At 49.3% G+C, this 16,063-nt stretch overlaps 1 protein-coding gene across 4 annotated transcripts in view; it reads right to left on the bottom strand.

Moving 5' to 3' along the window:
- LOC144764106 (beta-1,4 N-acetylgalactosaminyltransferase 2-like) overlaps positions 1-16,063 on the bottom strand; it is an 807,618-nt gene that overhangs the window by 409,669 nt on the left and 381,886 nt on the right. For 3 of the 4 annotated variants that reach the window (XM_078650276.1, XM_078650273.1, XM_078650274.1), the window contains 2 exons: positions 15,712-15,892; positions 5,187-5,273 (listed from right to left, as the gene is read on the bottom strand). In XM_078650276.1, coding sequence (XP_078506402.1) covers positions 5,187-5,273; positions 15,712-15,892 — 268 coding nt within the window. The remainder of the gene's footprint in view (positions 1-5,186; positions 5,274-15,711; positions 15,893-16,063) is intronic. The other variant, XM_078650275.1, reaches the window with a different exon arrangement.

Raw genomic sequence — 16,063 nt, 5'->3', positions numbered from 1 at the left:
CGGTGTCTCCCTTAACGCTGCTTACCTGGAACATGCATGGCCTGGGGGATAAAATCAAACAGGGACTGGTGCTGCAATACCTAAGGCGTACTGCACCTGTGGTAGCATTGTTACAAGAAACGCACCTGATGGGCTCAGCATGCAAGGCCATGGATCGTTGGGGGTACAAAATGGTTGTTCACTCTGAATTCTTATCTGGCTCCAAGGGGTGGGCATTCTGATTCGTAAGTAATTCCCTTTTATTATACACAACACATGGACAGATACCCAGGGGAGGATTTCAGCTATCTCTTGTCAAGGGCGGGGAAAAAGTTTAATATTTTGACCTTGTATATCCCTCCTGCCCGGCACTCGGTGGCCATTCCAGCACTTAGCACGTTCTTGTTGGGCCTTCTGGAGGGAGAATTAATTGTGGGAGGCGACTTTAATGCAGTTGTATATAGCGCCAGGAAGCGCTACCCAAGTAGAATAGTGGGGGCAGGCAGCTCCCGTTTGACGGGATTTATTGACGCACTGGGTCTAAAGAAATTGGCATACGTCACAAAACAAAAAAAAGCTGCGTGCCTGCATATTCTGTATGCTCCTACCACAAATTCCAAGTACCAAATTCCTCCTTTTAAACAAGCCAGAACACCTCGGTCATTACGGATTGGCCATAATGTTAAGAAACTGCAAAAGCTGCCCGCAGCCAACGAGCTTCCTTTTAATCTGTCACGTCCACTTGACGGTACAGCACAAAACTGCTCCAAGAACCCACCAAGGTACGGACGTGAACATAGACTCTTTTGGTCCACATAAAGATTCAGCATTAAGTTTATGGAAGGCACTACCGACACGCCATCTGTATCTTTTAGCCTTATGAAATGCTTCGACTCTTTTAAAGTAAATTTTAACTAAATTGTTTGATAATGTTGCATTAGACAAAATTATATTTTAAGTTAATTAATATGTAAATTTGCTAATGGCAATGGTTTTAATTAACTGAGCAATAAAGAATTACTTACTTATTCTCTGACGCAGTTCTGTGATGCAGCCAGACCATATACTCTTAAGTGCATTATAACCTTGCGGTAAATGCTAACTTTGGAATGGCTGCATGGACACATGTTGTGTTTGGTGTCAAACACTTTGGAATCCTCCCCCCTGCCCCCCCCTCCCGACGGCAGGGCTAGGAATCCACCCTACTAGAAGGAGAGAGATGTACACACTGGTCTGACCGGTAATAGTTTAAAAGAACCCTAGCATCACAAAATGGATGCTGCAGCCACAGACACGGGTTTGACCTCCTGCTGCTGGATGAATCTCCGGCAGGGGAGGCCTGGACAATAGGTCTGTCACAAGGAGGTGTACCCACCTCCCAGATAGGCTTCAGTGTATTGGGGCTGGGTAGTGGCACTCAGAGTGCTTTTCAGATAGCACTGGGGGCACATTTGGTGTCCCTGTGCATACCCTGGTTCAAACCGGTTGCAGGGCGCTCAGCCCCTGCTCTGGCGTGAAACTGGACAAAGAAAATGGGTGTAGCCACCCCTCTTTCCAGACCCTCCCATAGGTGGGTCCCCAGAGTATGTCCAAACTATTTTCTTAGTATAAGTAAGGGACCCCTGGCAACAGGACTTTAGATTATACCTGGACGAAACTCTGAAGCTGAATCCTGGAAATTCGACACACTACTAACGACTAGAGGATTGAAGAATCTCACTTGGGGTCAAGGAGTGACTTCCCTGTTCAAACAGGCACCAACAAAGCATCTTGCTGGTCTGCATTACCGAAGCTCCCGCCGGACTACGAAGTGTTTGCGACACAGGACACAGACTTCCAGACTGAGAGGCCGACACGAGATCCCAGCAAAGCTGAGACCCGCGGCCCTCACGAGAGACGCGGGACCAGAACTCCTGAACACCGTGCACATTTGCTAAGATTGTGGGCCTACACTCCACGAGTGTTCCATGAGCCCGCTTCTTGTATTTCAGCTCGAAGCCCCTTCGCGATCCCTGGTCCGTTGACTGGTGGGTCCCCTCGAAGGGGACTCTAATTTTCCTTGGGATTTCCTGGTTGCTCCAGACGTGCCCTGACTCCCCACCACGTGGTGAGGCCCTCAGGCCTTGCTGGTCTGCACTGTAGCCAATTTCTACTTCCTGCGTGGGTTGCGGTTGCCAAGCCTTGTTGGATCTAATCCGGAAACCGACACCGCAGCACTCGACATCCTTTGTGGGACAGCTTGAATCTAGAATCTGGTCATCGTCTACACGTCCTGGTCCTCGTGGCTGAAGAGTCAAGCTTTACCTTCTTCACCTGCAAGCACCTGACATCGGTGGGCATCTGTTCATCGCCTTCCTGGTCACTGGCTAGTGACCCAGGCTCTGTCCCCTCTGCTTTCAGGTTCTTCTCATCTTCGATCCAAGCTTGGATCACTCTGGACACTTTCCACTTGGACGCCAGCAGCACTTTGCAGCAGCTGGCCATTGAAAACAAAGACGAAACGCAACACGAAAAGACACCTATGCACCGGCTTCCCTGGGTGAGGTAACTCAAGTACTCTCGTGCTTCTGTGGGTGTTGACTCTAGAACCTCCTAGTTCTAAAGGGGTTTGCTCCAAGTCCTTTTCTAAGTGTCCTTAATCCTTAAAATTACAACCATGACTTTCCCCAAAGTTAATGTTGATCTGCAGCTGTGTTCTCGCACGGCACACGTCCCCAGTGATTCCCCTGCGTCACTTCCTTGGGTGGTTCCTGGTGGCTCCAGCGGTTCTACAGGCTCTAGGCCTTGTCTCTATGTCAGTCGTGGTTCTTATACCACTTTCTTAATATATGGTTTGGTACGCCCCTAGGGCTCAACTTATAATGTGCTAATTTACAGTGTGCTATTAAGTTTGTGAATGTACTTTTGCCTCTAGCCTCATAAAGAGACCAGAGGGATGTGTTTAGAATGAATACATATATAGACCTGGTTTGGGTCTCCTTTCATTTGGTCATTCATGAGATTATAAACTGGTAAAACCAGCTGATTAACATTCCTTCAAGACTTAGCCTGAAGGCTGCTCTCCACAGCTACCACTAGGATAGCTTTCTATAAAGGTTGTGTTTAACCTATCATCAATAAGGGTTGTTTGGACTGGAGCAAGGTGCCCACTAGAATAGTGGACAGCATATGCCAGGTCAACTTATCACAGTGTGCTGTTGTAAATAGTACCCAGAGTGACATCGTGGTTCAGATCTAGAACCCGCTCACTATATGTAAGATGTGGATTACCTGCGTCCACAGGGCGTGTGCTGTTGTAAATAGTACCCAGAGTGACATCTTTGTCAGATCTAGCTCTTAATCGTGGCCTGTTATTATCAGTGACTAACGGGCCACGATTAAGGGCTCTGGAGTTGAGACTGAAGGCATTGTGTGCGGTTCTCACACTGCCTAGCAGTGTGTAAAAACAAATTAAACAGTATACGAAATGAAAAGAACGAAAAATGTACTCACCTACTCCAGACCTCCCAGTCGCAGTTATACAGAAGGGGTCTCTGAACCAAATCCTCTACTAATCAAGATGCTTCCATCAAGATGCTAACCAGCATGAGAGAAGCACCAGAATTGGCTGGAGCGAGCTGGCTCAGCGCTCCTACACGCAGTGGAGGCCGGTGCCTGCTCTCCACCCAGCTCTCTAAGACAGCTGGGTGGAGATGTTTAAGGTGCGCGTGTCAGTCTGGCCATCGCTAGACAGCTGGGTGGAGATGTTTAATGTGCGCATGTCAGGCTGGCCATCGCTAGACAGCTGTGTGGAGAGGTTTAATGTGCGCATGTCAGGCTGGCCATCGCTAGACAGCTGGGTGGAGAGGTTTGAGGTGCGCATGTCAGGCTGGCCATCGCTAGACAGCTGGGTGGAGAGGTTTGAGGTGCGCACCTCAGGCAAGACAGCTGGCCCAAGTGACATGCGCACTTTAAACTTTAGGTGTGGTGTGTACCATTCCTCCCCCTGCTGCCAGTCAGCAGGGCTGGCCCCGCCCGGGCAGCTGCACTGAAAAATAAACGGTAAAAACATCATTTTATTACCATTTTATTTTTCTTGTTTGCGGCGCTGGCAGAGGGAGGCGACGCTCCTGCGCCCCTAGTGCACACACCACAGTTGCTTACTAGCACTATAATGTCATGTGTGTGCCCCTGAAAGTTCAAACTCAGGAAGATGGATAAATAAACACAGTAATATCAACTGTGTGGTGGGCAAGCACTCTTTTGTGGGAGCTTTCAACGTCTGTCCAATCCAAACAAGTTCCAATGTGGGCGGAGCCAAAGGCCCTCTGTAGGGATGCTCACATCATTGTCTGGTGACAGGAGCGCTGTCAAGCCAGACCACACAAAGGGCCTTAAAGACATTTACAAAAAGCCATGAAACTGGTCCATTATGACGACTTATTATCGATTATTAAACCTCATCTCCTCTCCTCAAAGCTTTGGTCACTTTGGGCCCGATTCACAGAACTAACTTAAGACAAAATCCTAAACTTACTACTTTTGGTATTCACAGAAAGCATTTATTAGTTTTAAGTTAGGATTTTGTCCTAAATTAGGATTTGGTCCTAAATTAGGATTTGGTCCTAAATTAGGATTTGTCTTAAGTTTAATTTAAGACAAAATCCTAATTTAAGTCAAAGTCCTAATTTAAGACAAAGTCCTAATTTAAGACAACATCCTAATTTAAGACAAAATACTAGTTTAAGACTACCAACTGCCTTCTGTGAATACCAAAGTAGTAAGTTTAGGATTTTGTCGTACGTTAGTTCTGTGAATCGGCCCCTAAATCTCAGTTTTAGATTTTCCTGCTTCAAATTCTCTTCTCTACTTTTATCCCAAAACACTCTTCATCTCTCAAATGACTCTCCCTTCTTTATCTAGATTTTCTCTCCTCATTATTAACCCTTTCTCATTGCATTTATGCCTTACTGGCTTTTACTTATTAAAATGCATTGTGTGTTTCAAAACAGATGCTTTAAATGCTTCAACTCCACCCCTTGTGAGCTCAGACTCTGCCACACAAACAAAATAAAAGTATTCAGCTGAATTTAGAGCAGCACTGCGTGAACTAAAGGACGCGCTCCTGGCGGGGATGAACTAAGTGTGTAGGGTTTGTGCAAGCACAGTCAAAAGCAACTTTATAAATCTATTGTATGCCACTCGTTCATGGACACCGGAATCTTTACCTGCTCCAGGGTCGTGTAACCAGGGCAGCCTGGGCTGGCGGATCAGCACTGGAAAATAAGCAACATAAGGCCCCATCGTCAGCGTCACTGCGGAGGAAGCAGATTGATGTATGTCAATGTGTCCTGCAACATGTCACCTAGAAGAGATGTCACTCACGTCAATGTCTCCTGCAACGGCTCACTTGGAAGAGATTTCACTCACGTCACTATCTCCTGCAACGCCTCACTTAGAAGAGATTTCACTTATGTCACTATCTCCTGCAACGCCTCACATAGAAGAGATTTCACTCACGTCACTATCTCCTGCAACGCCTCACTTAGAAGAGATTTCACTCACGTCACTATCTCCTGCCACGCCTCACTTAGAAGAGATTTCACTCAAGTCACTATCTCCTGCTAGTCCCCACTTAGAAGAGATTTCACTCACATCACTATCTCCTGTCGCGCCTTAGAAGAGATTTCACTCACGTCACTATCTCCTGCAACGCCCCACTTGGAAGAGATGAACAAGTTACTTACTTTCTGGTGGATACAGTATCTGCCTGTGGATTCCTCACCTTGTGAATATCCCCCTGCGTCATAAACGTTTGGAAAATTCTTTTGCAGCACGCTGGCGTGGACGATGTCATAGGAGCACGACATTGCGCGCGACTCAGACTGACGTCACGGACTCCTTATTAGGCCTACGTCGGCGTGATGACATCAGTTCTGCCCTTTTTTCCGTGCATTCGAGGCACCCGGACGGACCAATGACAATAGATATATACATATACAATGTACATAGCACAAAATATTCAAGATAACACACACAGTGTGAATATAAAGCATGAAAACTCAATATATAAAAACAAATATATATAAATATACATATAATATCACACAATATTAGGTAAAGAAGAGTGGACAACAGGGAGGCGTGTGGGCCTGTGAGGAATCCACAGGCAGATACTGTATCCACCAGAAAAAGCGTTACCGAAGGTAGTAACTTGTTGTTCTGATGGATACATCTGCCAGTGGATTCCTCACCTTGTGAATAGAGTCCCACAGCAGTCCCCTATACCAGAAAATTCTGGAGAACAGAACGCGCAAAGTGGCCGTCCCTCCTCACTTCGGAATCCAAGCAGTAATGCTTCAGGAAGGTGTGGAGGGAAGCCCAAGTTGCCGCTCTACAAATATCCTCTGCAGGTACACCCCTTGACAAAGCAGATGTAGAAGACTTTGCTCTAGTAGAGTGTGCTCTTATACCCTCTGGAGGTTCCTTACCAGCCAGGGCGTAGCAGATCTTGATGCATAGTATAATCCATCTTGAGAGTGCGCTTGTGCACAGCTCTTCCTTTTCTGCAGCCAGCAAATCCTACAAAGAGCTGGTCATCCACTCGATAGTCTTTTGTTCTATCAAGATAAAAGCTCACCGCCCTCTTGGGGTCCAGACGGTGAAGTCGCTCCTCCTCCTTCGAAGGGTGAGGGGGAGGATAGAAGGTAGGAAGGGTAATGGACTGTCCTAGGTGGATAGGACTTACCACCTTAGGCAGAAAAGCAGCCCTGGTCCTAAGAACCATTCGTTCAGCATGAATGGTCAAGAACGGGGGGTTTGAACTAAGAGCTTGAAGCTCACTTACCCTCCTTGCCGAGGTAATTGCAACCAGGAACACCGTCTTAAAAGATAAAAGTCTCATGGGACAGTTGTGCAAAGGTTCTAAAGGAGAACCCATCAGAAATGTAAGCACAAGATTCAAGTCCCATTGAGGCACAATAAAGGGAGTAGGATGAAATTTATTTGTAAGACCCTTTAAAAGACGGCTGATCCGACAAAGCCGAAAGATAACCTTTAACTGTAGCTACAGCAAACCCTTGCTGAGCCAGGGAAAGAGCAAATTGGAGTATGTCAGATAAACGAGCCCTCAAGGGGTCAATGGACTTCTCCCCACACCAAGTCACAAATTTAGACCATCTGTATGAATAGATTGACTTGGTGGAGTCAGGCCTGGCCGATAAAATGACATCCACCACATCATGTGGGAGAGAAAAGGAATTCAGGTTGCCCCGCTCAATCTCCAGGCATGAAGGTGTAAGGTCTGGAGGTGGGGGTGTACAACCTGCCCCTCCATCTGAGAGAGGAGATCTGCCCTGAAAGGGAGACGGAGCGCTGGGCACGAGGAGAGGTGGAGAAGATCTGTGTACCATACCCTTCTTGGCCAATCCGGGGTGACCAATATAACTTGGGCCCGGTCTTGGCGAATCTTCCTCAGAACCCGAGGAATCAAGGTTATGGGAGGAAACGCGTAAAGAAGTTGCGAGTCCCAACTCAACTGAAACGCGTCCCCCAAGGCTCCCTGCATCGGAAACTGGAGGCTGCAGAATGACGGGCAGTGAGCGTTCTCGCGAGTGGCGAACAGGTCCACCTGAAAATTCCCCTCGTCCGAAAGACGTGACTAACTACCTCTGGATGAAGCCTCCACTCGTGGTCGGCTGAGAACTGCCGACAGACTGTCTGCACGCACGTTCAGAACCCCGGCCAGATGATTTGCCATCAGACAAATCTGATGATCCTGAACCCAGGACCAGAGACGCAGAGCCTCTCTGCAGAGACACTGCGACCCTACTCCTCCCTGCTTGTTGACATACCACATCGAGGTGGTGTTGTTCGTCAGGACCTGAACCGACCGACCGCGACGGGAAGGGAGGAAGGCCTTGAGCGCCAGACGTATCGCCCGTAATTCCAGAAGGTTGATGTGAAGCAACCTTTCCTCTGGAGACCAAAGACCCTTGATCTCCAGATCCCCAGATGAGCACCCCACCCTAGAGTGGATGCATCGGTTATTACTGTGGCAACCGATGGAGGTAGATGGAAGGGCTTTCCTTGAGACAGATTGCCCTCAACGCTCCACCGAGACAGATCCGCTGCAGCTTCTCTTGAGATCCTCACTGACTCCCTGAGATCTCCGTTGTGTTGATACCACTGCCTGCGGAGGCACCACTGGAGTGCCCTCATGTGCCAGCATGCATGGTTGACCAGCAGAATGCAGGAAGCCATCCAACCGAGCAGACGAAGGACCTTCAAGACTGGAACGACCGCTCCATTGTGAAATAAAGGAATAATTTCCTGTATGTCGCAAATCTGTTGTGGAGGAGGGAATGCCCGACATACAGTTGTATCCAGTACCGCACCTATGAACAGGCTGCGCTGGGAGCGCATCAGGTGAGATTTGGGTACATTTACTGAAAAACCCGACCTGTACAACAACTGAGTTGTGTCTTGCAGATGATGGAGCACTTTCTATGGAGATTCTGCCTTGATCAGCCAATCGTCCAGATAAGGGAATACCGGAATCCCTGATCTTCTGAGATGTGCTGCCACCACAGCCATCACCTTGGTGAAGACTCGAGGCGCAGTAGTAAGACCAAACGGAAGGACCACAAACTGGTAATGCTGCGATTCCACCGTAAAACGGAGATACTTACTGTGCGACTTCAGAATTGGGATGTGAAAATATGCATCCTGCAAGTCGATCGACACCATGCAGTCTTCTTCCAGCAGCGCTTGAAGACCCTGCGCAAGGGTGAGCATCTTTAACTTCTCCTGCTTCAGGTAAAGGTTCAAGATCCTGAGATCCAGGATTGGACGAAGTCTGCCATCATTTTTGGGATCAGGAAATACCGGGAGTAGCATCCCTGACCCCTTTCCTGCTCTGGAACCACCTCTATCGCACCCTTTCTCAACAGTGCCAGGACTTCCTCCTACAGAAGCAACAGGTGCTCCTCCGAGCAAAAACCTTGGCAAGGAGGGTAATTTGGGGGAAATTCCCGAAAGAGAAGAGCATACCCATTCTCCGCGAGATTGAGAACCCAAAGGTCTGATGTAAACGATTCCCATTCCCGTAGAAAATAGGTAAGCCGAACCCCTACAGGACCCGCATGATCCGGAATGGCGGATCTAGGGCTGCTTTGCTGCTGTGGGTGGGGGGTGGGTAGCAGAAGAGGAAGAGGAAGAGGAGGCAGCCTGACGTCCACAGGGACGAGCTCTTGGTCTACCTCTGTAGGACCTATACAAAGAATTTTGCTGCTGCTGCTGTCTGCCTATAGGTTCGAAAAGAAGATCTTCCAAATCCCCTATATCTCTTGGTCACAGAGCCTCTGGATTGCAAACCCAAAGATCTTGCCGTTGCCTTGCTGTCCTTAAACCGTTCTAATGCAGCATCAGCCTTCTTTCCAAAAAGGCCTGATCCATCAAAGGGCAAATCCATTAATACCGCCTGAACATCAGCTGAGAACTCCGAGGACTTTAGCCAAGCCGCTCTTCTAGTGGCAATCAAAGAACCCACTACTCTTGCCACTGAGTCCGCCGTGTCCATACCACTTTGAATGACCTGCCGAGCAGCAGCTTGCGTGTCAGATATCTCCTCGTTACAAAATTTTCTGTCCTTCAGGAAGCTTAGGTGACAACTGCTTCACTGAATCCATCAAAGCATGGATATACCGTCCTAGCAAACAAGTGGCATTTGTCGATTTTAAGGCCATACTGCCAGATGAAAATGCTTTTTTTTTTGCTGACTGGTCCAGCTTCTTTGACTCCTTGTCACCAGGCACTTGAGGAAACGAGCCTACAGATCTCTTGGAGCAGGCAGCTTGCACCAGCAAACTCTCCGGTAAGGGATGAGATGACAAAAAGTCATGGTCACCAGGAGCCACTCTAACGCCTAGCCACGGCCTTAGATACTGCAGGAGCCGTTAGACGCCTACTCCATACTTCCAGTATTGGATCCGTAAGGGCGTCAGTAAAGGGAAGAATGGGTTCAACCGCTGATGATGGTGAATGAAGCACTTCAGTCAGTATATTTGACTTGTATTCCACTGTAGGCAAAGTCAAATTCAACAAATCTGCTGCCCTCTTGATCACAACGCGATAAGGCACCACATCTTTAGAAGGAGCACCTGACACTGGTGTCAAATCCCACTCCAGGGACAGCTCTAACCCACTTGCCTCTCGCAAGTCATCAAAATAATCCTCTGGATCAAGAAGCTCACCTTCCTCGTATTCAGTTTCCCTCTAACTCTGGTCCTCCAATAGGTGCTGAGCTTCACGACTCGACCTCTCAATTCGAATCGACTTCGTCGGGTCCGGTATCGACTCAGAAGGCTCCGGAGCCGGCGTCGAACGTGGAGCCGGGGCCGGCGGCGTGCTTCGAGGCGGATCCCGAGGTGTATCCGACGTCGGTGAAGCCACAAACGGCGTCGATGACTTCGGCGGCGCACAGATATGCCAAGGTGGAGTCGGCGGCAGCATAAAAGGAAGGAAAGGCGCCGGAGCACAGGCTTGAGGCACACCCAAATTATAAGCCAACGGACCTACGGGACCAGCCGGTGCTCCAGAGGGGTACATGGCTCTCGCATAAACACCATACATGGCGTTTAAAAAATGATAGGGGTCCTGTCCAGGACCTGGAAAGGGAGGATACGAACCCACCGGCTGCTCCTGAGGAGGCTGCACCGAAGTAGACACCTCTTGTTCCTCTTTGTCCTTGGGTTGACCAACCGGAGTCGTCGAGCTCTGAGGATCTGCAACCTCTTCCTCCTCACGTTCCGGAGATTGCGATGGAACTGGAGATGGATTCAACTCCAAAGCCGGTGAATGTTCCCGGAGAATCACAAGGCAAGGCCTCACCTTCAGGATCCCGACTCGGTGAGGGAGTCACCATGCCCCTTCGATGCCTTCTTCCAGATGACTTAGCTTCTGAGTCTGAATCCTTCCCTGAATGATGCCTGGAACTATGTCTCCTCTTCTTATGTTTCTTCTTTGAAGACCTGGAAACATGCCCCGACGTCGACTTCGAAGCCGACCTCGAACGAGACCTTGATCTTGACTTCGAGCACCTCGAATTCGACCTCAAACTCTTCCTGGCCTCTAAACCTTTCAATTTGGCTACAAGCAGTTTGGCCTCACGTTCTCGAAGAGCTTTCGGGTTCAACTTCAGACAGGATCGACAACTCTGCACGTCGTGATCCGAACTCAGGCACCAGATGCAGTCACTATGAGGATCCGTGATGGACATCATCTTCCCGCAAGCATCACAGGGCTTAAAACCTGTCTTCGACGACATCCTTCGAAAAGACAGTTACACCAAAAAAGATACAGTAGAAATTCAACAGTAACAAAGTTACCACAAATCGCAACAGAAGATTCCCGAAACCGTTAGCGTCAACGACGTGGAAAAAAGGGAACTGATGTCATCACGCCGACGTAGGCCTAATAAGGAGTCAGTGACGTCAGTCGGAGTCGCGCGCGAAGTCGTGCTCCTATGACGTCGTCCACGCCGGCGTGCTGCAAAAGAATTTTCCAAATGTTGCTGACACAGGGAGGTATTCACAAGGTGAGGCACTGGCAAATGTATCTATCAGAATTCACTCACATCATTATCTCCTGCAACGCCTCACTTAGAAGAGATTTCACTCACGTCACTATCTCCTGCAACGCCTCACTTAGAAGAGATTTCACTCTTGCCACGCCTCACTTAGAAGAGATTTCACTCACGTCACTATCTCCAGCAATGACTCACTTAGAAGAGATTTCACTCACATTACTATCTCCTGCCACGCCTCAATTAGAAGAGATTTCAATTACATCCCTATCTCCCGCTAGTTCTCACTTGGAAGAGATTTCACTCACATCACTAACTCCTGCAACGCCTCACTCACGTTACTACTCACCAGTAGCTATCTGTGTGAATATAATGCACTGAATTGGTGCACGTTACACAGACTGACAGGCGTGCAGTAATACTCACCAGTATAGTCTGTGTGAATATGATGCACCGCATTGGTGCATGTTACACATGATGGTTGTTAGAATTGGGGGTCTCTGGTTGGCGCAACTATTCACTTGTGACAAGCAGGGACCCTCTCCTCTAAGTCAGGGCGAAGGATGACCCCTTAGAATTACCCTTGCTCACCCTCTAGGCGCGTGGCGTGAGCAGCCAAGGCTTTTCTTCAGACGTTATTGGGTTAAGCATTTGTAATCACACACACAGTAAATGTACCAATCCCCCCACAAATGGACACCAGGCTGTGGATATGTAAAAATACGTCTCTTTATATAAAAAATATCTCTATGCAGGTAAGACTTATCACAAGACCAATATAACGACTTTAGCTTAGGCCACAAGATTGTGAAAATAATGGCAATCCTCTTTTTGGTCAGTTCGCTGCTTCCTTCTTAGTCTATTTTCCCTCAAAATAGTTCTATTAGATCTTTGGTTGTCTTTACTTCTTAGTTAGGGTGTCCTGCACTCATGGACACTCTTTTTCAGGTGTTGGTACCCAGTCTTGGGGAAGGGGCGCTTCGTAGCGCTTTAGTGTGTTGAAAAACGGAAGACAACCCCGGGCCCTACCAATGCTCACGCATCTCGCGTGAGCAGGCGGACTCGGATTCCCACGGTGGGGGGCTGAGCTGAGGAGCAGCAAGGAGACGATGAGGAGCCTCGGGAAACACTGGGCCTTTTCCGGAGGTGGGAGCTCCTGGCTGCAGTGAGGAGCAGGGAGGCGATGAGAGGAGGCTCGGGCCAAGTGCACAGGGAAGGTAATGCGCTTCCAATTGACAATGCGCTTCAGCTCAAAAGCGCTTCGGGTCTCAAAGCGCCTCGCGTCTCACAGGCGCTTCAGGTCTCAGTGCACGTCGGGTCTCACAAGCGCTTCAGTTGGACAAGGGGACGCGTGCAATTGTAACTCCGATCCTCAGCATGGGGTTTCTCTAAACCCAGCAGAAGCACACAGTTTAGCACTAGGGGGAAATAAAATGTTGCGGGCCCCGAGCCCGGTGTGTGCAAGTTCGTGCCTACACCGCGAGTTGGCAGTTGTCCCTCAGTGCAAGGGGGACGGCTCGTAGGGATCTGGTGCGCTTGGGGGCACCAGTGTGACGTCGGACCTTGCAGGCAGCAGGTGTGTGCGCACAAGCAGGCACAGCCCACAACCTCAGTATCGATTGTACTGGGGTCTCATGTAGAGGAGGCGGCACGGCCTGTAAAGACTCAAGGGGGGGGGGGGTGAAGCTGGGCAGCAGGGCACGTTCCTACGTGCGGGCGGCTGTCCCAGCGGCGATCACCAGCCTTGGAGGAATTCCGGCAGGAGGGGCGAGCGAGCGCTTCAGCGCGCTCCAGTGGCAGGCAAGGGCAGAGGAGCAGGCAGCCTGACCCGGGGGCAGAGAGCGACTCTGATTAGAGCGAGGATCTCACGGGTGAAGGGCAGGGGAGCTCCCGAGTGCCACAGCCCTAGGAGGGGGCGATGGGGGCGCAGACTCAGCTCCAGCAAGAGGCACACACGGCTCGCAGTGCAAGGCGAGCGAAGGCACAAGGAAGCCACTGGTCCTGGGGTTCCGTTCAGGGGGCAAGCTCAGACAAGTCCTTGGAGAAAGTTTCAGCACAAGTCTGCAAAGTCTTTGTAGTAAGTCTTCTCCTCTCCTTCCTCAGCAAGGCAGACAGCAGGCCAGTCCTTCCAGCTTCTTCTTCTCCTTCCCGTTGGGCAGAGGTTCGTTGTGGGAAACAGGATCTAATTTCTTGGGAGCAGGGCTTCTATACTTATACTCAGTTTCTTTTGTTCTTTCAGGCCAAGGGGGCCTTTGCATAGCCTAATTCAGTGTTGAAGCACTCCGTTGTGCTGTTCCTGGCTTTTCCTTTCAGTGTGAGGGGCAGGCACATCAGACGCTCCGCAGGAGGTGGAGCCAGCATTGTGATGACAGGGGCAGCCAGGAGTACCCTGTTGACAGTCCTCCCTCTCCCTGGACCGGGGGTCAGGCTGAGTCATCAGTCGCTCCCCAGGAGGCGAAGCCAGCATTGTGGTGGCAGAGCACAGCCCTATTCAGAGTCCAGGGGCACTCCCACCTCCCACCAAGCTGTAATCCCTGCATTCACCACCTGTCATCCCCCAGCCCTGTCACTCACACAATCCAGACAACAGATACACATCCTAGCAGAGGCGGACTGAAATGGTTAGGCAAGCAAATGCTAGCTTTCTAAAATTAGCATTTGCAAACACAGGATATTAAAATAAACTTTACTAAAAGAAGTATTTTATTATTCTGAGTTCAGGCATACTAAACTTTATTTTCTACAATGTTCCCTGAGCCTGCTGGGATTATAGGGTGTAATAATTCCAGCAGCCCATCTTGGCCTAAGAGAACAGGTAGCCTTACTTATAGTGAAAAACGAATTTGGCTGTAATTCACTATTAGGACATGTCACACACATCAGGGAGTGTCCTACCTTACACTTACAATGCACCCTGCCCTTGGGCCTACCATAGGGGTGACTAATATGAAGCAAAGGGAAGGTTTAGAGGTTGGCAAGTGTGTGCACTTGCCCAGCAAGCATGACAGTACCAGACTGCACGCAGGTTCTGCAATGGCAGACCCTAGACGCATTTTAAAGGGCTGCTTCTGTGGGTGGCGCAACCAGCGCTGCAGGCCCACTAGCAGTATTGGCATTTACAAGCCCTGGCACTCCTGGTGCACTTTACTGGGGACTGACAGTAAATCCAATGAACCAATCATGGAAATCAATCGCATATACATTTTGCACAGGGAGAGCATATGCACTTCAGCACTGGTCAGCAGTGGCAAAGTGCCCAGAGTCATTAAACCAACAAAAACAGGTCAGAGAGAATATTGGAGGAAGGCAAAAAGTTCAGGGATGACCCTGCCAAGAGGGCCAAGTCCAACAATGGTGTTTGTTACACAGCATGAAAGATGTGCAGGAATACTCAACAGTAGCTAATTGTGTGACCATAAGACTGTGGGGCAGATTTACAATTCCTGGCGCATCCCTGCAAATCAGCAGGGATGCGCCAGGAATCTTGCGACACGCATCACGATCCTTACACCACCAAAGATGGCGCAAGGAAATGCATCTGCTGCCGTAACGTTGGTGCAGTGCTGGAGTTGCGTCGCGGACGCGACGCAACTCCAGCACTGTGCCAATCCGGCCTATCTAGCACATGGTGCATCACACCTTACGCCTGCTTCAAGCAGGCGCAAGGTTTTGACGCAGCTGGGTCGGAAAAGTAACTGGGTGAAATCTTGTAGATTTCACACAGGCAATTTTCCAAGGGGTTTTTGTGCCGGAAAGCTCACATGAAACCTGACACAGGTTTCATGTGGCGCAGGGCTTTGCAAAGGGACGCATCTCCCTAGATGTGTCACGTTGTAAATCCCCCGCAGCATGGCGCTGGCTTTACGTCGCCGCTGCGTCACTACGCAACGGCGGCGCAAAAGTGGCGCACAGGGCTTGCAAATCTGCCCCTGTGTCGGTGCACGTTACACCACAATGGTATTTGTTAGACAGCATTGCAGATGTGCAGTAATACTCACCAGTATATTTCGGGTGAATACGATGTCCTGTGTTGGTGCATGTTACACAGTATATCGGACCTGCTGTGATACTCACAGGTATCAATGGTGTGAATATGATGCACCGTAGTGGTGCAGGTTACACAAAATGGTGTTTGTTACACAGAAAGGCAGACGTGCTGTAATACTCACCCGTATCCACGTCATGAATATTATACACAGTGCTGGTGTACGTGGTGTGCTGAAGGATGAAGTTCACCAGCTCCAGGTGGGGGGAAGAAATGGTCATTTCCTTTTCACCCCTCCCCTGCACCATTTCTGATGAGACATCGGCTAGAGTATTGAAGGCTCCCAGGGCAGCAGTCAAGGTCACCTGAAGGAGAAGCGGTCACTGTTATGACATGTAGATTATTTCAAAATACCACCTCTCCTCCACACTCGTATCACGGTACACCTACAGTAAATTTTTTTGTTACCCAAGTAGAAAATACATATATTATTTCCACAAAAACCCCAAAGGTTAAAGTAACGTTATAGTAAGATG

The sequence above is a fragment of the Lissotriton helveticus genome, chromosome 6 (assembly GCF_964261635.1).
Source record: "Lissotriton helveticus chromosome 6, aLisHel1.1, whole genome shotgun sequence".
Taxonomy (NCBI): domain Eukaryota; kingdom Metazoa; phylum Chordata; class Amphibia; order Caudata; family Salamandridae; genus Lissotriton; species Lissotriton helveticus.
Note: the sequence above shows the minus strand (reverse complement) of the source record. Positions and strands in the feature narration are given on the sequence as shown.